At 38.3% G+C, this 27,144-nt stretch overlaps 3 protein-coding genes across 14 annotated transcripts in view; all 3 read left to right on the top strand.

Annotated features, from left to right (window-relative positions):
• The window catches only part of LOC116846087, a 126,704-nt gene extending 108,256 nt beyond the window's left edge, over nt 1–18,448 (top strand). For 10 of the 12 annotated variants that reach the window (XM_032819494.1, XM_032819493.1, XM_032819497.1 and 7 more), the window contains 4 exons: nt 5,281–5,595; nt 8,273–8,524; nt 15,283–15,416; nt 16,507–18,448. In XM_032819494.1, the coding sequence (XP_032675385.1) occupies nt 5,281–5,595; nt 8,273–8,524; nt 15,283–15,416; nt 16,507–16,693 (888 nt within the window). In that variant the 3' untranslated portion in view covers nt 16,694–18,448. Of the gene's footprint in view, nt 1–5,280; nt 5,596–8,272; nt 8,525–11,466; nt 15,029–15,282; nt 15,417–16,506 lie in introns of those variants that run through there. The other 2 variants (XM_032819502.1, XM_032819503.1) reach the window with 2 other exon arrangements.
• Nucleotides 18,449–19,181: 733 nt separating this feature from the next.
• On the top strand, nt 19,182–22,082 carry LOC116846094 (copper homeostasis protein cutC homolog). Its single transcript, XM_032819517.1, has 2 exons — nt 19,182–19,512; nt 21,072–22,082. The coding sequence occupies exon 2, from the start codon at nt 21,072–21,074 to the stop codon at nt 21,783–21,785; it is 714 nt and encodes a 237-aa protein (XP_032675408.1). The 5' UTR covers nt 19,182–19,512; the 3' UTR covers nt 21,786–22,082.
• A 410-nt stretch (nt 22,083–22,492) lies between these two features.
• On the top strand, nt 22,493–26,500 carry LOC116846093 (probable allantoicase). The gene is made up of 7 exons (XM_032819516.1): nt 22,493–22,591; nt 22,721–22,783; nt 23,788–24,001; nt 24,086–24,171; nt 24,318–24,728; nt 25,219–25,404; nt 25,491–26,500. The coding sequence occupies exons 1-7, from the start codon at nt 22,529–22,531 to the stop codon at nt 25,620–25,622; spliced, it is 1,155 nt and encodes a 384-aa protein (XP_032675407.1). The 5' UTR covers nt 22,493–22,528; the 3' UTR covers nt 25,623–26,500.
• The last annotated feature ends 644 nt before the right edge of the window (nt 26,501–27,144 follow it).

Here is a 27,144-nt window from a genome sequence, read left to right as displayed (position 1 = left end):
TCCCCTCGCGGAAGATAAACACCGCATTATTAGTTTTATGACTCTGGAAAATTTATGAAAACTGAATCTCCACGTGTAAAGTCCCGTGCTGAACGTCATTAAACGGAACGGCGGAATGGAGCGTAACAACTATCGACACAAACGTAATACCGTGCCCTACATATCCAGCGAAGAATAATTAATTGGCACACGCTACTTGGCAGTGAGGAGTACGAGACGTGTTACCGAGGTGGAGCCGAAAAACAGATGTGTACTCTCTTAAGGTGAGTCGGTAAAAATCTGACTGAATCAGTGAAAGGAGTATTTCACCAACAAGTGAGTAACTGGTTTTCAGTAGAAACACTCCCACTTTACTGTCCAATCTATTTGCAGTACTAATTACAGTACTATATAACTAAGTCATCAGTTATAAGTATAGCATTTCGATGAAGAAATAGATTGAAGTACAATGAAGAAGTACATTGACTTTAGAAAGTACTATGTGTGTCTAATATCATTCGAAAAGATATAATTTCATCCTTAGCGAAATCCCTTGAATCTTAGAGGATCTTAATCTTATACATGACCTACAAAGGATTCTTTTAAAACTCAAGGGGAAATATTTTAAGCACAATTTTTAAAGTCAATTAACTCTTTAACTAACTCAATATTAAGTTTTTAACTAACTCATAATCCCAATTAGACACTTTCACCCTTAAAGTATTAGGAATAGTTAAGCTAAAAGAATTTTTAAAAAGTTTTATTAAGTAAAGTCAATAAAATCAATATTCTTGAAGTTAGAGGAACTTTTTATGTACGGTTACAAATCTTGCTTGTCGTCTCTTTCATATTGCGCGTGAGAAGACATTCTACTTCAAGTAAACTCTTGATTTAAAAAAAAAGAAAGTTAGAATAATATCTGATATATTTGCGATCAATAGTCCGCATCAGAAGAGGAATACTCTTTCGGGCAGAGTTTTCACGTGAAATATGAGATTACAGGAAATGGCACCTGGCAGCTAGAGCTTCTTTTTGGTGAGGAAAGAGGGTGATACATTGCATACGCGAAGATAGCACGATAGGAGTGAACGACAGCGCGACGCGCTGATATGTCCGTAATTAAAACCGCTGTCGAAAACATCGAGGTGAACGTAAACGGGACGCGTGGCAACCAGCATCGTGTATCTCCTTTCCACTCGGGGAATAACAACATTTAATTACAAACGTATTCCAGGACCGACGCCCTAGTTGCAATCAACGTCGCTGGCATCTTCAGTGCGGCTGTGTGTGCGAGTGACTCTAACCGGCCGCAGTTATCGGGCTACATTGATATCGACAGAGACGAGAAATGGCTTTCCACAGATAATTATTACAATAGCAAAGCGCACGGCATTGGGCAGCTGCGACACCACGCTCAGGATGAATGAGTTCTCCCTTCCTCGCCATTAATACCGTATACACAGAATTTCTCTCTCTCTCTCTCTCTCTCTCTCTCTCTCTCTCTCTCTCTCTTCTCCTCCCCTTCTCTCTCTCTCTCTTCTGTCTGATTGTACACAGTTGCGAGTGTTTTTCCAGAGTGCAAATTATTATAGAGTTTATTCATTATATATTATAAATTTATTTCTTATATATTATAGAGAGAGCTTATTTCAGTACAAATTCCGAGTCAAAATTTTGATCTTACTTTCAGCCTTACCATTTCATTATCGTCTATTGTGATATTCTAAAACCTGTAATATAATGTTGACGCTATTTTGACGTTAAAGAAAGTGAAAAGGAAAATTTCAGATATCATTAGAGTCAAAGTATAGGAATAAATTATATTATTAGAACTAAACCTACTTTACTAATTTAGCTTCTACTGCGTTGTAGAATTTAAGGTTTAATATAGAGCCAAAATTTCGACTCGGGATATCAATAAATGGAGGAGTACCTCATGTTATATGAAACAAAATATGTTATATGAAACAAAAACAAAAAATATTGTAAATAAAAAATGTTCTTTTTAATTTCTTATCTAATACAAAATACTTCTCATTTTTCATTGACATTTGCACTTCTACTCTATTAAAAGCACTTGCAATTATATACAGACAAATAAAAAGACAGTGCAAAATTAGAAGCTGCATCATATCGGTATCCAACGTCTTTTTAGCAGGTTGAATAGTAGGTCTCTTTTTCGAATTCTGCTATGTAAAAGAAATTTCACGACGAATACGACGACTCTTATATAACTCGATAGAAACGCGCAGCAATTATTGATTTTCCATTTTCCTTGACTTTCAACTGAAAGTTTCCGCTAAATTAATTAACATACATCCGTGTCTCAGTGCTGCAGGATTATTTAGGATTACCCGACTTTTCACTGAATATAAATGATTAATTAGGTGATACGACTAATGATCAAAGTAATAATTGCGTACAGTGGTCTCTTTTCACTTCTTTTTATTATGTTTTATGTAAAATTATGTATAAGCTACTTGTTCTAACACTAATTAATTTAATTACTTCCTCCCGAGCGCAGTGCATTTATTTCAACGACTTCTCCGAGACTCCATTTCTCGCTGCTCTCAAGATAAATAATTCACACACATATATACACATTTCACGCTTCTCGCTCGTGCTTCAATGAAACGTTTCAATGAGGAGCAAATCCGTCTACGAGAGCGAAAGCAAGAAACGAATGGAGATGATCGCAAGTGACGACAATTGACCGTTCTAGAATGCGTGCACCGCTCTTGAACTTGTCAATCTGCCGTTGTTAAACGTTAACCTTGATGCGGCCCGCAAATTTTTTGCCCAGCCCAGTCGCTTTGCCAACGAATCTCGCCCTGAGAGACCCTCAGACCGTCATGGCACTGGTTTCCTTAAAATGTCATAAGTTTTGTGTAACTTTTGGTCGTACTCTCTTTCTCTACGTGATTGCCGAGCGGAATTTCGACTTCTCTAATCCGGTCAGGTTCAGGTAGAAACGTGCATGTGACTCTGTCGAGATCCGACTAGAATGCCAGACGAGAACCTCGCAAAACAAAGGATAGGAAAAGACCCCGATTCGTACGTTAGAAACTCTTTGTGTCGAGACAGCGATATCTACACAATTATCTTTTGCAAGCATGTGGATGCATGTTGCACGACACGGGAAAAATGGTTTCACCAGTGTGACTGAATTTTCCTGCTGAAAACATGGAGAGCAGATGAAGAACTCGTTTATAAGAGCAAGAGGTTTTCGCTCAGTCAATTGTTCCCATTTGTAGCACACGAGTTTTGCTGAATGTTCAGACGAATGTTTTCGGTTGTGGTAATAGAGATGTCACTTCACGTCGCCGAATTTTCATCTGGTCCCTATTCAGTCGTACGAATTTAGATTTCTTTTTCCCGTGTAGTGAAAGTGAAAGTTCTCAATGGCGCGACGATCTTTTCCGAAAGCTCACGCGTTTGTATGCAGTTGGACTTGTCCATATTCTTCACTGGATATTGTGCGCGAAATAAGCTGTTGCCCTCTCTCTTTGGAAAAATATAATTTCAGCGGATAATAATTTATAACACACGAGACTCTCCGCTGTTCCCTCTTTCATTTCTCTGATTTTATTGTATCAAGTATATACTTTTATATTTATGTTTTCTCTCCTTCGCGCGCCTAACATATCACTTTTGATTGAGAGGAAAAGAATCCGTGTGCCCTCTCCGTGAGATTTATTATCGTGCCACCCACACTTAGGACTCTTAGAGCTGACTCACGCCGGATACGGTCCGTGGAAAAAAAAAGAAAACGTTTTGGTCGTCGATCTCCGGCTTACCTGGGTCCCCGACGCATGATGCATCATGGCCCAGGCATTCGGTTTAAAATTATCGCGCGACACACGACGTGTATTCTTCCCGATTGTCGTCTGTCCTTGCCGTCTTATCGTGCAATCTACAAAGTTTTTGAAGAATGATCGCGCGGATGAGCAAATACGTCGATGTACGTCATAAATGCGTTCGAGTCGCAATAATCTCGCGTAATCAGCCTTTCGACTGATTTCTCTGAAAGACCAAGATAAAAGACGTATAATTAATGTGCCAGAGCTATATGCACGCATTACGAGCAATTAGTACTTCGAATTGAAACATTTTCAATCGAGTCGTCTAACCCTGCTTCCACCCTCTCACTCTCTCTTCTCTCAAATGAGAGAAAATTGCTAGCCTTTCATATCAGATATGAAATTAAAAGCTTTTAACATGATCAATGTAGCTTGAGATATGTACTATTTGAAAGTAATTTTTCACCTTTCGTGAAAAATCCTTCGCACTCGCTTCTCTCGTCATACTTCGAGGAAATCTCTTCTTTGAGAATGACATGAAATTAACAACCGGCAATAAAACAGGCAACATATATTGCGGAATTTGTCGAAGAATCTGCCGGTTAGAAACGCACGCTTTTATCGAAAGACAAACACATCTGCGAAAATAAGTGACTATCTGAAACGTAACGTTCGTTCGCAATTGAGTCGGAATTTAGGAAGTAATCGAGAATATCCTTGAGATAAGTCGCCGAACTTTAAGGAACGTACATATATTGAATTGAAATTATAAAAATTATTAAAAATATTAAATATTAAAAAATTATATGAATATTAAAAAATTATATGAATTGAATTATATGAATATTAAAAAATTATATGAATTAAAATATAAAAAAATATATTGTCTCAGACTCTTCTCCGCAATTTTTATGAAAACATAGAACGGACTGAGATGGATTAAAAAAGATTTGTGCATCACCGCGTCCAATCATGTAACAATTTTCTTTTATTAATAACTAAAAATCGTAGTTATTTGCAAAATGACAAAGGGCTGTTTTGTTCAATTTGACCTAACATACAAGCACACAATACTGTTACAGCTTATTTTTCCATATTGCGCATGATCATACACAAATCTTTTTTAATTAATATCTCGAGTATTATTGCAAATATTGCAAAACAGTATAGGATTTTTATGTTTATCTCAATTCGTTCTACATTCCCACAAAAATTGCGAAGGAAAGTCTTGAAACACCTTCTATATATACATATATATATATATACAATAGAGAGTCTGTAAGTTTCCTATAAACTCCTAAACTCTGGATAATCTGAACCAAATTTTGCATAGTTATTCTCTAGAATTCAGCGAAAAAACCGGCTACATGAAACCTGGACTCCTCCCCCTGATTTCATCTCTATTGACTTGGTGATAACCCGAATAACGCCTGGTAGTTTAAGCTAGTTATATATATGAATTGGCATTTATTGTAAATTCCTCCAATGATTTCTACGACAGATGGATTCACCGGATCGCGAGATTTACCGCGATCCCGACGTGGTCAGAGCCGACGACAGGGTGGACGAGGTGGTGCACACGGACACCGCAAGGAAGATGCTGTCTATCTTCCGACAGATGGAGGAGAACGCGTCCAAGGAAGATTTGCCAGATGGGCCGAAGCCCTTGAAACGCTTCACACCGCCTCCCGAGGACAAGTTTGCCAAGGCGACCGCCTCGGACTCGGAAGAGGACGAAGAAGAAGAGGGCGAAGAATCCGAAGGTGACGACAGCGCTGAGGAGAAAGATCCCAACTACGTGCGTGCTTCTGATAAGGTGTGTTCGCTTATAGATTCAGACTCTCAGACCAAGTTAAAGTTAGGTCGACGATCATTGCTCCAACTATCGGGCCTCTGTGTCGGGCAAAAATGCTGTGATATCGGTAGAATTGCTTAACAACGCTACATTTGAAGTAAATATTCCTCACTCAACAGCAATATTATTGAAACTATTATGCCATACATTGTTTTAATAACTCGAATATTAATTTCGATCAGTAGTGGACGTTAATTGATGAAAATGTCCTTTGATTAAAATAATTAATTAATCAAAAATAATTAATTAATTAAGTCACATATGTAATCACGAATAATTTAATTTATTGATGAAATTAATTATCGTCAAATTGTTAAGTATCGTTAAAATTTGATTAATGATATTAATTTCATTAACTAATGAAATTATTTAGGATCTTACATACGACGAGATTAATTAACTTCGGTTGCCGACTTGCCGATTACTTTAGCAAAGGAAAATTTTCACCCAATACTGCTTTGGGTTTGATGCCCAGTATTGGTTTCAACAATATTGCTATTAAATTAAGAATGTTTACTCCAATTATGACGCTGTTGACGAATTCTATTGACACAACAGCAGTTTTTCCGTGTAAAATTCCTCATCTTCTTCCAAAATTCTTGCCCGTGGCTTCGTATATCATTTCTCATGGTCTAATTATAAATCAAAGTAGGATACGATATCCTGCGAAAGGCCGAGCCTAGATCGTGTTCCCGAGCAAAAATTGAATCTAGTTATTGTCTAGTAATGGCACAGAAAAGTTATATCTTATATCGCTACTAGCTAGGAATGTAACGCTCAATTCTCCTAATGGCTGTACTAGAAAAATTATCTAGTAGCTGAATACAAAAAAGTAACTTGTAACTATAATTGGTACAGTTACTGATATCCAATTTTTATTCAGGATTTACCGATGATTTTCTATCTCGTTACTGTGTAATCTTTTTCATCTAGCTATTATCTATGTAATTGGTATAGTCACTAGATAGTTCTGACATTCAAAAGACTGAGTAGGAATATTTAGCCAGTCACGAGCTGGTGACTGGCTAGAAAACTTATCTAGTCATTATCTAGTCATTATTATCTAGCTACTAGTCTTGAAATCTGCTCTATTAGATACATTTTTACTCGGGTTATTCAGACTCGTCTACAGTAAGCATGACGTAAGTAAGAAATAAAAATAAGTGTTCCGCCTATATCTCTATGCTCTACATCCCTCACATCGGAAATATCTCTTTTTTAAGTGAAAGAAATATTTCCGGTGTAAGAGAGTATATGGGAAGGAAGAGGGACATAAACGAAATAAATTATTTCTATTTCTTATTCCAACTTACGTCAAGCTTACTCTACGTGTTGTAGACAAGCCTTTAAAGCCAATCTACAATAGCCATAAAGGCTTTCGCACATATATTACTGTAGACGTAAGGCGTAAGCTTTAAACTAAAGAACCAGTCGGGATATTGCTTTAGGACTCTTCTAGCTAGAAGAAGATTGACATGACCGTATAAATAAGATTCAGATTAATAAGTATTTCAACTAGATGAATCTTGGTTACTTTTGCATACAATCAACAGTTCTATCTTCTTCTAGAGTGCACAAAGCTGTAGCAAAATTCTGTTTAGTTTTTCAACTGAAGTTTATATTTTTTTCCTGCTAATTCTGATAGATATTCCATCAAGCTTTCAGCCTTTCTGAAGATACTTATAGCTATGCAACTTGTGATTTCTTTTCTTCAACTCTTTTGCAAAATAAAGTCCTCTTTATCCCTGGATTTGTTACATTCGTTTATCTATCTCTTCTCCAGAAATTGATAAATTAGCTTAACCATCTTTCCTAATTTCTATTTCGAATTATTTTGTCTACATCCAAAATCATTTTCTTCTTTGTTTATTCTATTTTTCTAAACAAATTTCTTTTCTTCATCATACTTCCCACATCTAAAGAGTAAATGATTAATATCTTTCTTCTTTGCTCCGCAGTCACATCTCATCATATCTATAATTTCCTTTCTATCTAGAGACTCGTTTAAATCATAATAGTTTGCTTTTATCCTATTTACAATTGTACTAAAACCTTTTGTATCATTTCTTCTTTTAAACCATGATTCTTTATTGTTAAAAAAATTTTTTTTTATTTTTTCCTTTTCTACTAGCTCTTCCTGATATTTTATTCCGTAAATTTACTTCTATTTTCCTTGCTTTATATATATATATATATATATATCTTTCCTATATACCTCTCTTAAATCTATATATGATACCTTTAATTCTCTTGTGTATGTGCATTCTTCCTCTATTCTCACTTGAAGTTTACGTTTATAATTACGGCAATCTATGTGCGAAAGCCCTAAGGTCATGGAAGCGTGAGAAGTAAAACTTAAGCTGTAAACAAATTGACCAGTCGATGATTCTCTTTACGATCTAGAGTAACCGATTGCGATCGGTCAATTTTCGTACTACTTAATTCTTACTTCTTCCACGCCCTACGGCCGCAGTAGATGGACCTGTAGACAGCTTTCTGAAATCAGCACCAATAATCCGGTCTCGATAATTCGAAAAGTAGCCCCGTCTCTTCTTCATACTTCACCCCGACTGGGCGGCGTGCGTCCGTCCTATAATCTACAGCACTTTCTCTCCGTCTGTCCGCGGCTACGTTACAGGTGGAGGACGAGTTCCTGAAGCAGGCGCAGAACGCGGCGCGCGCCAAGACTCTGCGCGCCAAATTCGAGCATTGGGAGGAGACCGACGGCAAAGTCAGCAATCACCATATTGCCGAGATAGAGATGGCCCAAGGCACAGGCGAGCAATCCAGCATAGAGTCCGCGAGCAGTCTGCGAGCTCGCTTCGAGTCTCTCGGCTCGCAGACCAACGAATCCCCGCGCACGCCGAAGGTCAAAGTCAATCGATTTGTGGTGAGTACGCCGTCTCACTGAGCAATCGCGCACATTCTAGTCCACCCTCCGTCGCGAACTCGGCTCAACGTCGCTCCATCTCTCGTCTCCACACGCAATCACCATTCGTCATTCTTTCCTCGCATCTTCCGATCGCATCATTTCACGCACATTCACTCTCTAAAGTACAGTCAGCGTAGTCTTCACGCTACACTTATAACTGGTGATTCAGTTGGAAGTATAGCAGTCGGTAAAATCTCGCCGAAAAGATCAGTCGGTAATAGTTACTGTTCCAAACTATTCATGCAATTTGCAAATACAGACGGTATCATCACAAGCTAAGCGTAAGGAAGTCGTTAATTCCATCGTCGCAAACGCAAAAAAGTTGCATTGGGTACTCTCTTGAAGCGAATCAGCGAAAAAGTTTCTGATTAAGAAAGTGAAAGGAGCACTTCACCGACAATCAGTTAATTTTCAATGGGAAGACTCCCACTTTATCGCTTCATCTTATGTTTCACTGACTTTGACTAGTGGAGAAAAGATTTGCGCACTATTTGTACATTACAAATTATACGTTATACGTCGTGTCAAACCTAACTTTTCGCTACGTTTCTGACAATGGAATTACAGTTAGTTCCATGCAATTTGCGTCCAATAGCATTGTCTGTGTTAGTAAATTGCAACAATAATAGCAACAGTCGCTACTATCAATTGATTCTTTCAGCGAGATTTTATTGACTGCAATGCTATATTTATAACTGAATTACTAGTTATATGCATAGGATTTCAGTGAAGAATACACTGATTGTGTCTTAGAGAGTATAGCAAATTCGTGCCCTACAGATTTTGCAGTGAAATTTTGTCCCCACTGCTCAAAGTCAGTGAGATACAAGACTGAATAGTAAGTCAGAAGTGTTTCCTGAGAATTAGTGAATCACTAATTGTCAATGAAGTACTCTTTTTACTAATTCAGCCAGAAATGTTTTTACTGATTCCTTTTAAGAGAGCACTATATCAATATTTCATTTTGGGGTCCTCGATATCACCAATTTCGAGTGATTCGAATTTGGAAGATGTTGCGCTTTGATCCCATCGTGGTTTTGTTCTTTTCATTAATTTTCTTTGGCAAAATGTCTCTGTATGGCTCTGCCTGACTTATGCGCGCTATGCTAGTCAGGGAATTGAAAGAATCAGTGAACGCGTCACGTTCATGAATCTCTTTTGCGCTATGAACGGAACCCGGCATTATGAAGTATGCGCATGGTGTGATTTTCTGCCTGCTTACACGTTTTCAACTTACACGTTGAAATCATAAGTGTGTTTTATTTATCGAACCGGTGCTCGCATCGCGTTGATTGTGTGATCTCAGGACGTTCTTATAAGAGCGTCTCATTTGAATCGATTTATTTTCAGTATGTCGTATGACGTCTCTCGACGCGATTCGAGCATTGCTCTCACCCGAAAGCACGACTGATTTTTATTTATGTATACCGTTTTATTAACAAAGGTTCAGTTTTGCATTTTCTATCGACGATATGTTGGCTCAGTCAAGACGTGTGTTTCGACTCTTTGAACATTCAAATCTGATTTCATTGCATTCATACAAAAAAAAATTTGGTTAGATTGACCAAATGTCTGGTGAAATATGAACGAACCAAAAATTCCAGCTGGAGTTACTGGAATTCTGTTTAAATTAATAAAATTTCTAGCTGCCCAGAAGTTGCGATTATTAATCAGAAATCTTGTTAATTTGAATGGGATTTCACTCTCTTAAAGTGAATCAGAAACATTATTGAAACCAGTGAATATACTGATTTGCAGTTATAAATATAACAAACTGCTCAGTGCTATACTTATAACTGATATTCATTGATTCACTTTAAAAGAATAACGGCCGGATTTCTGGTTCGTTCATACTTCTCCAAACGTCCAACCTAGTTTTTCTCTCGGTGCAATTAAGAAAAATTTCTCTTTCAACTGAAGCAATTAAATAATTGAAATAAAGTCGTTTATCAATCAAGTGATCACCGTCTGTGATCCTTCGCTAACGTTCCAGCAGCATTCGTCATATACCTCCATCATAAAAAATGGCTGATTTAAAGATTGAAAATCAAGTCGAATCTTTTGACCGACCCAATATACATGTACTCTACGATGAAGACTATACGTTATTCACGATAATATACGTTAATTATCTGTAATATTCGCGAAGTTGTATCCGTTTGTGCTCGCTATTTTAATTTTTATATAGCTTGTGTTTTCATCGTACGAAAGTGCAGCCTTCTTTATTGTGTTTCATAATAATTTAATGTCACGATATTAATGTTAAGATTTTATATTATATATAGCTTGTAATATTGGCGAATATACTTTCATATAGCTGGCTGATATATAATTCCTAAGTTTGCAAGTTAATTTCAAGTGTCCGTAATCTCGCAAGAGGTAATCTCGCGCATTTACTCGCAGCTCACTCGACGGTGCAACGTGCTGGCGATGCAAAGTTAAACCGTTTTGTTGCTCGCATGAGACAAGAGCGCGCGCACACACACGCATATACACACGCATACACACACATACATACATCGCGTGAAGTCGCGCGAGCAATCCCACAACCGCAAGCGACGGAAACGAAGTGTTTGAATTAATTCAGCACGAAATTTACACGCTCGAACAAAAGAGATCACGCAAGATCAAGTGCCAGAAGCGCCAGCACCGACGGTGTGACCGCCGCTGTTTCGTTTCCTCGTTATTATCGAGCATGAGAGATATCAGTGTGATTTGATTTCTCAACTTGGTGTTGTCGTTCTGTCTTTTCATTTGGAACCCGAGTCTCCTGCCTGCGAGCCACTATCTGGCCGAATATCCTTCCCGCTTGCGCCGTTTGGTAACATATCGTAGAGAGAAAAGAGTAATCGCAAGCATCAGCAATCTCAAGTATTCTTCTCTCTTTTTGTGACGCGAAGCAGTAAAGGAGACCGAGGATATGCACCTGGATTAAATCGCATGCGAGGAGGAGAAGCAGGAGGGAGAGGAAGTGAAGGAGGGGAGAAGGTGAAGGAGGAGGAAGAGGAGGAGAATCGATGGAGGAAGAAAGCGTCGTTGGGACAACCGCGGTGGAAAACCAGTTTTCTTTCTTTTTCTTCACCCTCTTTCGTTTTCGTCAGTCTCGCGCGTTACGCAACGGCAATAACGTTCGGCCGTTCGTGGATCGTTCAGCGGCGATCTTACCGATTTTATTAGGATTGGTTTTTTTTTTAACCTTACGTTCGTAGAGCAAATCTCGTTTTAGAGCCACATATATAGGATGTATCATACGTCATGCGTTAAATAATGTATTACCGTATCACGTGATGGATCTGTCGAGCGTTTTGTCCGGCTACCGATCGGAAAGCAAGAGACACGTCGCGATGAGAGAAGACAACTCGAGACAGTGCGTTAACGTGACGGAAACGATAGCACGCGCTATGGAGAGAGAAGTCAGCGAATGAGAATCACTCATTGCTCCAGTACGAGACTCTAAGGAAGAGCACGCGAAATATTCAGCGTGTATATTTACTCGCAATCCCGATCGAGGCGTTCCCTGTCAATCCCGATATTTTCATAAGTCTCCAGGAGAGAGACAGGAGAGATTTTCGCTTTATCAGTAAAAAAAAGCCGCGCCCAAGTGCTTCTTTCCACTTGCAGAAACGCTCGACTTATCCTTACACATATATCAGAGAGCGAGCGAGAGACAGAGAGAGAGAGAGAGAGAGAGAGAGAGAGAGAGAGAGAGAGAGAAGTGTATTGTTCTACTAATTTACTTAATGTAAAAAACACGAGCGTCCATCCGCGTTGCGCGTCGTACGATGCCCTCGCTGGCTTGATCGTTACCGCAAGGATTCCTCCTTCGGGGTAATCATGCACGACGACGTGAGGCCTGTAAAACGCGCGGATGGAGCCGCTCCTGATCGATGAGACTCGTAACGGTGCGCACTCGATCTTCCATCGCTCGACGTCGACTAATCGAAAGAAACGTTCCTCGTGATTAAACGAAACTCTGTATGTAATCGCGTATACATAGCAATTATTTTTGTATTCAGATCCCTCGATCGAAAGAGAGAGAAAATGCGGCTGTAACGTTTCTACGAGGTGCCAAATTTTACGCGATCTTTCTCTAGCTGTGTGTTCATTTTTACTGAAAAAAAAAAAAAAGACAAAAGAAACAAACGTTCGCATCGTTACGATCTTCATCCGCGTGTACCGCTTTAGGTTTCTGATTTTCAAGTGTTAAGTGCCAAGTTTTTCGTCGAGAGATAAATGAGAAATTGGAGAAAGAGAGAGAGAGAGAGAGAGAGAGAGAGAGAGAGAGAGAGAGAGAGAGAGAGAGAGAGGGAGAGAGAAAGAGACAACGAGTGAGAGAGTACGAGGGCGAGAGAGAAAGCAAATGCGTGAGAGAGCCAAGTGAATGAGAGGAGTGAGAGACGGATGACGCTTCCCCAGATCGACTTTACGTGCGAGACAAGGGCCTGAACGAGGAATTATCGTCTGGTAGAGGAAATCACCGGGCACTAGGTGCTGCCCACAGTGAGACACCCACTAGCGCATAGGGACCGTAGCTATTTCGATCGCTTTTACAAATTTCGAATCTTTTTACAGCTTATAAACGCGGTAGCTCTATCACGTAGATTTTTATACCCGTCTGTCCGTTGACGACGGAGACCGGTTTCTTTCGCGACGCGAAAAGAACTGATCGAATTTTCCCCATGGAGACCTCGATACTCCCGTCGCGCCCGCTCTCGCGCGATCCGGTCGATCTAATTGTGCTCGAGAAAAATGATTATACTTTACACAATGACTACACATCCACACTCTCTTAAAGTAAATCAGTGAAACATTATCGAGAGCAATGAATATACACTGATCTGCAGCTATAAGTATAGCACGGAAGCTGCTCAATGTTATACTTATAATTGATATCAGTGATTACTCACAGATTCACTTTAAGATAGTACACACACACACACATATATATATATATACACTCGTTCAACATGTGGAACTGTGACGATTTCGTACTTTACGAAGTGCACGTTTAACAATCTTACTCGCACTAGATGTCTAAATACGATGTATTATCTCTCCGAACGAAGGAAGATACACACATACCCATTAAGGTGTTCTTTTCTCGTTTCGCGTCGTATGCCGTGACTTTTCCTAACCGCCGGATCGCGCGGGAGATCGAACCCGTCGCGATTTTTCGAGACGAGATTTTCGCTGTCGGCGCTATCGCGTACGAACGGTATCGTTGTACACGGATGTGTAAGGCCGGGGGTACGCAAATAAACGTCAGCAGATAAGGGCTCAAACAGACGAGCCACTTTTTCGCGCCACAGATCTATGCAGAAGGGCTTCAACTGTGGCGCCTTCAACTGTTACCAAGTAACTTCTCTCAGAAGCGCCTCTGCATGGCGCCACAAGGCCCTTAATGGCACGTCTATGCGCGACTAAGGGCCGATTTTTCCAACCACTTTATAAGCTAATTAAGTTATTGAATACTTGGTGAGCCAACAGTTGAATCATACATCTGTCTTTGTTTAATTTTAAGAAAAAGCAAAAATAAGCACATGATTTAATTGTTAGTTGGCGCACCAAGGGGTTGGGAAAGTCTGCTCTAAGTCGTGCTTCTCTGTGGTGCCATAAAATGACTTGACCGTCTGTTTAAGCCCTGAAAACTTAAGCAGTAAGCAAACTGACCGAGCACAATCGATGATTCTTCTCACGTCTCAAAGATAGTCGATGGCGATCTGTCAATTTTCCTACTGCTCAAGTCTTACTGCTTACGTTTTCCTGCGCGTACTGTCCGTTCAATAACGCCAATATCGCGATATACTTTGTATACTTCAGTGGGAAGAGAGCGCGCGAAGGTGCGCGTGCGACTTCAGGATGAGACGATCGAGGAAGTCTCGCGGAGGATCTTTTTAGAGGCGTTGATCGAATTTTTTAGACTTATATATACCGACGGACACTAGTGGAGAAGGAGGGAGAGATCGAGAATTATGTATATTGTCGACCGCGCGCGCTAGAAGTACTCTTTCCTTTCCTTTCTTTTTTTTCTTTCCTCCTCTTTTACCGTTCGTGCAATAATTAATAACGTATGACTCTCGGCGCGAGCGCGCGCCGAGTCGCGGCAAGACACGTCTCGAGTGAGAGACTCACGTTTCATCGAAGAAGAAAAGCTAAGCCTAAGCTAGTCTCGATAATATGCGCACAGAATCCGCTCTGTTAATCGGGTGATGACGGACCGATGGAGAGACAATCTCGCGTGACAATTTACAAGTCCTTGTTACGGCCTCTCGAAGTCTTCTGATTTGTATAGCATATAGCTAGCGATAATATCTCTCACTAGTTTATCTGAGATTTTACTGCGTCTTTTAACGTATCATTTTTATCGATGTATAACGATCTTGTTCTGTTCATCTCTTTCACGTGTAACATTTATTACGATAATATACAGAAATGGTCAATAAAAGAGATGCTAAATCTGTCTCCGTGACTTGAAGCCGGGGATGACTAGGGGGGAGAGGGAGGGAAACACGCGCGAGGGATCTCTCGATTCGAAAAGAAGGCGACACGCGCTATTCCTCATCATCATCATCTTCTTCTTCTTCGCATAACTTCTGAAACACTTCTTCATGCATCTCCCACATCATACCGGCAAAATCTACTCGGCCATCCGTTCGGCCATCCCGCAAAGACAAACTTTACTATAACTTGCCTTTTGTGACGCAACGATCGTACAGGAGATCCAGACTACCTGCGTGGACGTGTGCGAGAGCTGCGAGAAGAAGGTCTATCCCTTGGAGAAGGTCGAGACAAATAACAAAATTTTTCACAAGCAGTGCTTCCGGTGTCTCCAGTGCAATTGCGTTTTAAGGTAACGAAGGAAAACGTGGCGCGCTGTCGCGCATAATTGTTGTGTATTAAGGAAGCAAGTTAGTTTTTCAAGCTAAAAAAGCCAACAATATACAAGAATTTATTTAAAGAAAACTACACGAAATGTATATATAATCAAGTTTTATATGTGTTAAATAATATACTTATATTTAAATAAAAAATTTTACTTTTTATTTTTTACGCAAACATGATATCACAACATCCATTGCCGTTCCGAGTCTGCTGTCTCCTTGGTTTGCGCGATTTACATTGTACAAAAATTACATTTGTACAAGTTACATTTGTACAAAAATCCAATCAAAGAAATGAGAAAAATTCGCTATAAAATAGTGTTGCAGTTTTAGTTTCTCGGACCAGAATTTTTATTTTTATTTTTATTTTTATTTCTTATGCTTTTATAAAATAAAACATTAGCAAACTTTAACAATATATTTTAATATCTTCTTTGAAATGAGCCAAAAAATTTAATTGTTTGGAAATAAAAATGCCGGCCTGAGAGATTATAACTACAAAAAACACTATTTTATAATAAAACTTTTTTTATTTTTTTAATTCAACTATTGTACAAACATAAATCATGCAAATCAGAGACGCGTGCAAAAGCTGCAAGCTAGGAGCAGCAATGGATGCTGTGACATCATTTTTGCATAAAAAATAATTATAAATATTTTCGTTTAAATGTAAATATATTATTTAATTACGTATATATTTTCTATTTTTACATAAACATTTATAAGTGTATATATATATATATATATATATATATATATATATATATATATAAATTTGAACATATCTATTTAGTAGTATTTTTTAAACAAATTTCTAGATATGTTGCTTTTCTTGACTTGAAAAAGTAATTTTTCTCTTAAACATGATTGTATGTTTTGTCACTTTTTTGTAGAATCAAGTTTTATGGAATCATTAATAACTGCATCACGAATGAAAATGTTCAATAGCAAGTGTTAAGAATCGATGGCAAAACTATTGTTATAAATTAAAAGAAAAAATTAAAAGAAAAAAAAGAAAAATAAGATAAAAGGAAATCACATTGTTATTTGTTCACGCAGAATGGACTCCTTCACGCTGAATAACGGCAAGCTCTACTGCATTCCGCACTTCAAGCAACTTTTCATCACACGAGGCAACTACGACGAGGGCTTCGGCGTGGACCCGCATAAGAACAAATGGGCGACCACGAACTCCAACAACTCCACAAGCCCGTCGCCGATCGCGGTCTCGAACGGCGATCTCTGATTTTACAGGTCTCTCATCTTCCACCCCCGCCGCCTCCCATCCAGCCCCCCTCCCGTTCCTGTACACTTGATTTCAATACAGTTTGGGCACATTCTTCCTGGTGCAGCTTGGAATGCAGCCAACGATCCAATGAGAGAAATTGTTTTTGATTAATCCCAGAAGTTGAAGTTCTCTCATCAAACAATCTACTACGTTCCAAGTTGTATCAAGAAAAGATCAAGCATTGAAACCAAGCGCACGCATTGAATCTTGGTCGGACTCACGGACGGATCTAGGACAGAGAAGCTCAAGGATGACTGATTTTCCACTCGTCATCGTCACCCCGCGCAATTACGCGTGGTGGACATTGGTGTTCTCGCCGCGCGTTGGCGAGGTTCTTATCGTTTTCACGAGACGTAGAGATTCCCTTCGCGCGAGATCCGCCGCTAGATCCGTCTGTGGTCGGGACGCGATGATAATTATAATAGACTGTACATTTTTATTTTATTACATTAGACCCCGCGAGAGTACGCGTGATTGTATATTTAACCGTTAATTTGGAATCAAATGTGCGCGCGTCGGATCAGTCTCGGCCGACAGACCCGAGCGCGAAGGCTTTTCTCGTAGCATAATCTTGCCAGACATGCTGAATAAATGTTTGAGGAAAAGAAAAGGCACGCGCTGTCGTATCTTGTAATCGATATGTCGTTTGTGAATCGAGAGAGAGAGAGAGAGAGAGAGAGAAAGAGAGTATGCGAGTGCATTTTAATTAAAATTCCGTGTCGACGAAGCAACGAAAGTAACATTTTTTTAACGAATTCCTTTTGTTCCACCGACTGGCGCAAATGATCGCACATTCGAAGTGCGTGGTAGTGTATCAGACGTACCTGTTCGAATGTTCGTGAGTCGTCAGCGAGAAAACGATCCTGGAGCAAATTAATTGATCCGACGTAATAGTAACATGTTTCTAAGTTCTCTTATTTTTACTTTTAAATATATTGCTGTCATCGCGCTTACTACGAAACTCACTTGATATTTGTTACTATTATTATATTATATTAATTTTATTATTATTATTATTATTATTATTATTATATTATTTTACGTGCACCGCATTTGGTATTATTTTATTATTATTATTATTATTATATATATGTTGTATAATACAATATTTCATTACGCTTTTCATGAATCTCATATCCGACCCTATACTATATATATCGGGAGATATATATATATATATATATATATATATATATATATATATATATATATATATATACACTCCCGATAAACAAGAATTTTCTATGCCTTCGCAAATTTACATTTCCGTGAGATGCGCGCGCGTGTGCATCAATTAACTCGAAAAAAATTATTACTGTCAAATAAGTGTAATGTAACATTTGTAATGGAATCTTTATTAATTCAACTGACAGTAAAATTAGAATAATTATAGCCACACTAAGAAAAAGATACTCGAAAATTTATTTGTGTATGAAGTTTATTCATAGAAAAAAACTTTATTTCACAGGAATAAATTTTATTTCACGGAAATAAACTTTATGTCCTACAAAAGAATTTTTTAATATTTTTTCAAAGTGTGCAGTTAAGCACACTGAGAGAAAAGAAAATCTTGAAATTCCGACATTTGTCGTTTTGAACATTAGCAGAGCAAGGATTAGTTATGTCTTTGAGTAACATTAGGAACAAAATACTTGAAAATTCATTTGTGAGATATAAAGCTTATTTATAGAAATAAAACTTATTTGACGGAAATCAAGTTTATATCCCATAAATTAATTTCTATGTATTTTTCTCAGTGTACATGACTAATTTTCCATACGAGCAAGAGAAAAAGAGAGAAAGAAAATCCGAAAATAAAAGGTCCTTCACCAAGCACACACTTCCAAGGACGTTCCTTGGAAGATCTGTGTTGTCTTATCATCTGTCACTAACTCGTATTATTTGGAAGTAAAACCTGAAGCGTGCACTGAGGAAAAAATATTACGAGAAAATTTCTTTATGGAAAAATATGACATTTATTCACAAAAATAAACTTTATATCCTACAAATAAATTTTCAAGTTTTGTTCCTCTGTGTGTATCGCTTGAGGAGCAAAGGTTTGTCAGACCCGTCGTTGAATTGTATTACGACCTCAAGTTATCGGAAGAAACGCTAGCGGCTCGTAGCGGATATCTGGAAACTACCACCATATATATATATACGATAACTCGTATATACCTAATAAAGTCCAGTCATGAAACATAAGGGCCTTTGCACGTAGAAAAATGTTAACCGTAACCGTAAGCTCATAAGAAAACTGACCAATCAGAATTGATTATTCTCCTTGCGTTCGAGGAATAATCGACTGTGATTGGTCAGTTTTCTTACAACCTTATGGTTACGGTTAAAATTTTTCTATGTGCAAAGACCTTAACATCGAACTAAAACAACTGTCGATATCGAGATTAATCGAATTCGAAAATATCGAAATATCAATCGATCTCGAAAATAAGAATCGAGTCTCGAACCATCGTTTATCGCCCGTCTCCTTACAGCTATGGCCATTCTCCGACGGCTGCAATCTCTCGTAGGTCCGAAATATTCTGCCGTATAAACGTGACTGAATCTTGAAGCGCACATATATACTATATAACATTATCATCAACGAGACGTACGATAAATTGCATAACGCTGAGCGTGATAAACATATTGGATCGCTAAAGCGTCGTATTTTACGTCTCTGACGACGCAAGCTACACAAGTGATTACACAAGTTTATACTACCATCGATCTATCCACACCTGAAACCGGCAAATCGCAGCGATTAATCGAACAAGGTAAGTCATCGAATGGCAATCCACTATTCTTTTTAACGAGTTACAAAAATAATTTTGTTTATAATGAAATGTTTTGTTTATAATGAAATTTTGTTGCCCTCCTTTCCTTCAGTCGATAATTTCTCCAAACTTATTGGGTGCTGGATAATCAGCGTGCTGCAGTCCCTTTTCACACGTGCAGTAACGTGCAAAAGTATGTGTGTAAGAAAGTTTGAAGTCTAAATGAAATCGTGCAATACCCTCGTATCAAAATACGCGTCATTTCTCTTAAACAGTGGCGTAACCAGAGAGGGGGGAGGGAGCTGAGGGGGCTGCAGCCCCCCCGAAATTAATTTTCTGGATTACGCTAAGTGTGAGAAAGGCCCACTAACGAAAAAGAAAGTTCCACTAACGTCTTCAGACGTCAATTAAACTTTAACCTAATGAATTTTTAAGTATTTTTTGCTAAATGTAATTCGAAGACATAAGTAATCCGTTTTAATGCTTAAAACAACAGATGGAATTTTATAAAGATTTTCTTTTTGCTCAATGTTTGATTGCACACTTTGAAAAAAATACTTGAAAATCTATTTGTGGAATATAAAGTTTATTTTTATGAAATAAAATTGATCCCTGTGAATAATCTTTATATCACACAAATAAATTTTCGAGTATCTTTTGAATCTGAGTTTAAACGCCAATAAGACTTCATTGATGTTGATGAAACCAGACAACAGCTTTTAACTCTTTATACATAATTATGTATATTCACTTTGATTTCTGCCCTAATATTTTATATTAACATAGTAACGATAACATAATATCGATATTCGATATAATACTATCGATCCATCCTAGATATAGAGCTATATTTTTCGTCTTAACCGTGACGTCTGCATTTGAAGCCGTGAAATTGTGATTTTCCCGTTGAAGAACTTGTTGTGAACAAAGGAAAATCACTGACGGTCGAAATTGTGTAAAGTTCGAACACGACACGACTTCGTCAGGAGCGTCTCTTAAAACTATTTTATGAAGAAAAGAATATACTCGAATGGGATGCCTTAAAACCTTAACAAGTTAAAGAAGAGAATATAATCTAAGTTTTAATAAAAAAATAAAAATCTAAAAACTTATTTGTCCATATGTGTATGATATTTTATACTTTTAGTAGTATAATAACTTTAATTATCACATTAGACTTTGGAACAGCGTTTTTGCTGATCCTTCGTAATTTATGCGCATTTGTTTACTTTTTTAAACAGTAATCACCTATATCGTTCGCGCAAAATAAAATTGTTACTATTATTATTTCTTTACTTGTCACAATACGGTGAGCTGAACAACGTTTTAACTCTTTGATAACTATGCAAAAAATTTTCTGTTACAAAGTTTTACATCTCTCATAATGCCTCTCCAGAAATCGGTACATTTGTCTTAATTGTCACTGATCAACTAGCCATGAACGACAGATTAAGAAGAATCTTTCTCGAATCAGGTTGAATCGTTAATTAATCCCGAGACTCGCGTGTAATACTCGCGTATGTGTTTGTCTTGTTATTAAAGAGCGGCTCACTTTGCAGATGGAGATCTGCATCGACTCGTTGGAGTCCGCGAGAAACGCAATCTTAGGAGGAGCTATACGACTAGAGGTTTGCTCGGCCCTCTCGGAAGGTGGCCTAACGCCGAGCCTAGGTCTGATCCAGCAGATAAAGAACTTCTCGAGGATCCCGATTCGCGCCATGATACGCATTCGCAAGGGTAACTTCGTCTACAGCCGCGAAGAGGTCGAGGCTATGCTGTACGACCTGAGGATCCTCAAGGATCACCAGGTGGACGGATTCGTGTTCGGCGCGCTGACTCCCGACGGCCACGTCGACCATAACGTATGCTGGGAGATCATTTCCGCCGCTCGTCCCTTGCCAGTTACGTTCCATCGTGCCTTCGACGAGACAGTCGACCCGTTGAAATCGATGGAATCGATTATCAGCCTTGGCTTCGACAGGATCCTAACGTCGGGCCAGATGGACACCGCTCTGGAGGGACTGGAGCTGCTGAGCCATCTGGTGCAGAAGGCCGCCGGCAGGATAATAATCATGCCCGGAGCGGGAATCACGATGGACAATATATTTAGGATCAAACTGTGCGGTGCTCAAGAGTTTCACGCGTCGGCGAGGAACAAGATGTACGTTGGTCCGAGCAGATTTAACAAGGATGGCTTCGTCGACGTGACCGATCGAATGCTGGTGAAGGCGTTGGTCGACGTCGTTAACGACAGAACGCCTGGCGAAGGATAATTTATAGTGTCTCAGGAACAGATCATACGCGCTCTAACGTAATAAAATTATTAATCCTTTAAGGCGCATAGTTCATGGAACATTCTAGTAACTTTTTTTAATGAAATATTGTCAAAGACACTCTAAATAGCGCATTTATAAGGTTTCAATTGCCCGATCCTAAGTGGTCCCTGTTGATATCAGTGATACTTAAAGGATTAATACAAATCACGACGTCTGAATATGAATGGACAATGTTTATTCGAGTGATAGCGCGTTGTCTTTTTTATTAAAATAAATACAATACTTTTCTATTAATATTCTCTCTCTTTCTCTCCCTCCCTCTCTTACGATCATGTTATTTTATTCGTCAAGGTTAATGACTTGATAACAATATGCTCTTAATGAGTTTTATCAAGTATAGACAATTCGTTAATTTTAATCGTCAAGTCGTGAGTTCCCAGCAATTGTCGAATACATTACGAAAGGTCATAATGAGTCCGCCCCTAATCTCTCGCGTAGCAAAAAAACGAACCTTGAACCTTCTACTCTTCAAAATCGCTTTTCTCGTAGTTCCACATTTAGACTTCGTTTCTTCTTTTTTAATGTTCAATCTCAATATCAGTATTTTAGAAAATACTTCATAATATGAGTATTATCGTTCGTACATTATCATCTTATATAAATATATCGATAAGCTTATCTGCATCTGTCCGATTATTCTCCTTTTATATTGGCACTGTAATATCAGTGGCATTCGCACAATGGAAGAGCAGGAGGTGAACAAGATCGAGTGCATGGAATTATTGGAAGTCTCATCCGAGAAAGTAATTACTTTTTTCCTATACTTATCCCTAGTTTTCTCGATAATTTAATTCAAAGTTTCGCCAAAATGCGTAATGCCGCAATTGATAAATGAAATTTTTTAACGCAACGATATCCATTAATAATTTTAGAATGGGGCGAAAATTATATTCGCCACTGACGACTTTTTCGGTGTGGCTGAAAATCTGCTCAAGGTAAGTACCATCAATCAATCATAGATCTTATTTGTAAAGATGACAATCAATTATCTATATCGCACGTATATTCACGTTGAACGTGCTATTTAGTTTGCGTAGTATTTTAACTTCACTCTCTGAATAGCATCTGCTTTAATTTATAAAAACATAAACATGTAGATTTAAATTTAAAAATATGAAAATGTAAATTATATCAAGTTTCAATACACACATATTACAATTACATAAGAGGGATCGAGGTAAGTTGACATCTATATCATACGTGAATAGTTTAATCGCTAACACGTTGAACGCGCATATGAACCCTCAACATACATATTTATCAGATCAAAAAATTCACTAGTGATTTCGTTTGTATAATTTACAGACATGATATACATAACATATGATATGACATAATATAGTATCATATGAGATAAAAAATATATGTGATGTAATATGTGTGTCAAGCTGTCAAAATAATAGATTAGTCGAATATAGTCGACTGGATGGATTAATCATAATGTATATACATATCCAGAGACCACGAAAAACGACTGGAAATCATTTGTGAAATGAAATCTTAATCTGGACGGCTAATAAAACGAAGACTTTATTGTATGTGAAGCTTGTTATGTATAATTCATGTATAGCGGAAATCCCAAGGCCTAGTTGGTTACCGAGATAAGTTGACAGAACCAATTATTTCTAGTATCTTCTAACAAGTTACAGAATTAAGCAAATAAGATGTCAAAAATGAAATTCTTGCCTGCTTAATTCTGAAATCTATCAAAGACAGCAACAGAAATAATTGATTTTGTCAACTTACCTCGATCCCCCTTATGTAATTGTAATATGTGTGTATTGAAACTTGATATAATTTACATTTTCATGTTTTTATAAATTTAAATCTACATGTTTATGTTTTTATAAATTAAAGCAGATGCTATTCAGAGAGTGAAGTTAAAATACTACGCAAATTAAATAGCACGTTCAACAACTCAACTATTGTTTTATGTTAGGAGGAGGAACCTGTGTGGAAGGAGGGCGAGTACACAAGTTTCGGCAAGTGGATGGACGGATGGGAGACTCGGAGGAAACGAAAAGCAGGAAACGATTACGTAATTATCGCGTTAGCAGCCGAGACGCAGGTATCACACGTTTGCGTAGACACCTGTTTCTTCACCGGCAATTTTCCACCCAAGTTCTCTGTACGCGGTGACAAGTTGTCGGCAGGTTCGCGAGAGACAATTCTCGTCATTGTTCTTCGTTCAAATGGGAAACATTCCGCATATTGATTCGCTAATACTGACGTTTCAGAGGCGTGGTGTCAGAACCGGGACGGTAAACTAGGCGGCGAAGCGTGCGAGGATGATTACGAACGCGTCTCTTCTCTTCACTCGGAGGTAACTCAAAAAATTTAGCAAAATTTTATTCCCATGTGATTTTCATCTGATAATAATAAAACAACAATATCAACCATTGTTATCTTCTTTCTTTGTTTTGCTTTACTATAAAATGATCGATCAACAATCGTCGCACGTCATTTTAGAACTGGCCAGTCCTGATTCCGACGCAGAAACTGGAGGCCGGTTACCCATATACACGTAAGAAATTCTTCAAGGTATCTGCGAGCAGAATGTTTACTCATTTGCGGCTTGACATCTTCCCGGACGGCGGTGTCGCCAGGTTACGCGTTTACGGAGTGACGAAACATGTAATAAAATCGATTGCTAAAGTAGACGCAAGTAGCGACGCTTTCGCCGCGGACACGATATCATCAGAGATCGATCTGGTCTCCAGAATAAACGACGGCGGCTGCGTGGACTACAGTAATGCTCATTATGGGCATCCTAATAACGTAATAAAATCCGGGAAAGCGACGAGCATGGCCGACGGATGGGAAACCGCAAGACATTACGACAGATCCCTCACTGTTGAAGTTACGGATGCAGATCTGCAGGTATGTGCAAAAGCATAAGCTACTACGCGGAAAGAATTTTATAGTAGGAATTCGAAATTTATGGAAATTTTGTAGGGAAATTTTTCAGAAAGATATTTTGAAGAAAAGATATTAGAAGATAAGGAAAGAAGAAGGAGATATAGGAAAAGACTAGGAGATTTAGAAGATATTTTGGAAAAAAATATCGAGTTTTGTAACCGAATAGATTGACATTCTGCAGTAATTAATTACTCTTTCATTTCGTATATATGCTATTTACATTTCAAAAATTAAGATGTGTTATTAAAACATTTTTAATTTAAACAAATTAATAAAAAATTAAAAATTTTTTAATAATATTTATTTGAGCGCAACATGTATTTTTGTGTGTATGTGCAGTTTAACTTGAATTTAAACTCTGTTCTCGTATCAAACACGTTATTAAGATAGAGTTTGAACTTAAATCTACGTTAAAACTATTTATTAGGAAGTCTAAACGATCCAATTCTAGATGCCAGGGTGCGAGTGGGCTGTATTTAAATTGGGACACACCGGTGACGTCAAATTTACCAAGGTTGTAGTCGATACGGCATACTTCAAGGGAAATTCTCCATACAGCGTGAAAGTGGAGGGAGGCTACGTTTCCGCACCGAATTCAATTCCGTCACAGTGGAAAGCTGTCGTGCCTTTTCGAAGAGTACGTTCGATTTAATCTCAATGTTGATTTGAGCATTTCGAAACTCGACCCATACATGCTCATTACGACTCGCGTAATTTTTGCAGATTAGTCCCGATTGCGAGAACGAGTTTTCCGTCGAGAGAGAGTGGGACTACGTGTCTCATGTAAAAGTGACAATTACGCCGGACGGTGGTTTATCGAGGCTACGAATTTTTGGTAAACTGCGCAAAATCTAGTCGAACTCGAGCAGCACTCTTTATTGATTTCAATCTCTACGTCCTCGCTTTCTATCTCGTGTCCTTGTGTCTCCGACAACTGCTTACTTCATATTTACTACACCCAACTCTGTTTATTGTTTGACATAAATATAAGAAACGTTACAGTGATCGAGTTTATCGAGATAAAAACTCAGAAAAGAAGCTACTGATACTCGTCGCACAATGACTTTAAGAATGTCATTTAAAAAGTAATCGAATAATAAAATGGCCAGTAATTTCCTTGGAATGTGGAATTAGAAATGTGAATTCTATTTCATTAACCCTGCAGATTCCACCAAATTTGAAGGACCATATAATGAAGAATCTCAAGATATAACATTATACACGGGGAAAATATTGTAAAAAACTACGTTAAAATTGTATTTCTCTTTCCAACTGTTTTTTGTAAAACTGAGTTATACTAAAATTGCAGTATAAACTTCCAGACAACACAAATCCCAAAAGAGATGTCTAAAAGAAATAGAATGCTTTTTGAACGTCTTTAATGGGATGCCAAAATGGATGACAAACTCCAAAAAGATCGATAAATTAAAGCCTATCGTTACTAACACAAGCGCGTTATTATTTTCGTACTTCTATATAAATCTATAAATGTGTCTATCTATATCTGCTTTATTTTATCACGCTAATAGGAGACATAACGACGCACATATATAAAAATCTTTTTCTTTCTGACGCACATATATAAAAACTTTTCTTATATTTTTAAGCTCCACTGAGTTGCAAAAACACGTTCTTTGAAGTTTTTGTTAGCGAAACAAACACACACCTGCGGCACGTACAAGCTCTGCAGAACTTTCTGTATCAAGCAATAAATATTAACGCAAACAGCTCAATATGTTAATTTAAACATTTTTCTTATAATTCTTGTCACATTGAGTAATGCTCCAATTTATTATTGCACGTATTTGCAGTGTGCAAAAGTATCTATAATTGTGCGCAACCAATACGACGTAAACTTTGCGGAAAAGGTCAGTATTTCAGTGAAGTCAGTGAAGTTTTTAAGTAAGGCATCTTCTTAAAGGAGAAGGAGAAGGAAGGGGAAAACTTGTCGAGGAAAAATGTTGCGATTTAAAAAACTAACTGCGCGGACATAAAGCGTAAAAAGACTACGACATTTCTGCCGTCAAAATACGAATGTTACGCGTGTGGTATGGCGAGTAGCGCAACCTTTAATCATCTGACGTGTCCGAACTGCGTGTGTACACAGCGTGGATAATTTCTCCGTGCAATTACACGCAGAGGCAAAATCAACCGAGACGAGTGAATCGCGCCCCAATCCGCTCCGTCGTTAACTTCGTCGCGATCCTTTTCGCGATTTGCGAAGCTCGTTACGTTCGGCGAACCGCGCAATCCGTTCCGCGCGGAAATTACGAACGCTCAGCGGTATCCGCGCATTTATAGTGTTCACGGTACGTGAACTAAATCGATAACGCGCTCGCGAGACGACGCGAAGTATTCCGCATTTGTCTGTCGCGGA

This window comes from Odontomachus brunneus, unplaced genomic scaffold (assembly GCF_010583005.1).
Source record: "Odontomachus brunneus isolate Ranch 3 - 2012 unplaced genomic scaffold, Obru_v1 Obru_scaffold_060, whole genome shotgun sequence".
Lineage (NCBI taxonomy): Eukaryota > Metazoa > Arthropoda > Insecta > Hymenoptera > Formicidae > Odontomachus > Odontomachus brunneus.
The sequence above is the reverse complement of the archived record's forward strand: the minus strand, read 5'-3'. Positions and strand labels throughout refer to the sequence as shown.

Bases quoted from the DNA above. Each gene is read 5' to 3' on its own strand.
- LOC116846094 (XM_032819517.1), top strand. From the start codon at position 21,072: ATGGAGATCTGCATCGACTCGTTGGAGTCCGCGAGAAACGCAATCTTA.
- LOC116846093 (XM_032819516.1), top strand. From the start codon at position 22,529: ATGGAAGAGCAGGAGGTGAACAAGATCGAGTGCATGGAATTATTGGAA. The intron at 24,729-25,218 runs GTATGTGCAAAA...ATCCAATTCTAG, and splicing joins TTACGGATGCAGATCTGCAG to ATGCCAGGGTGCGAGTGGGC. The intron at 25,405-25,490 runs GTACGTTCGATT...TAATTTTTGCAG, and splicing joins CTGTCGTGCCTTTTCGAAGA to ATTAGTCCCGATTGCGAGAA.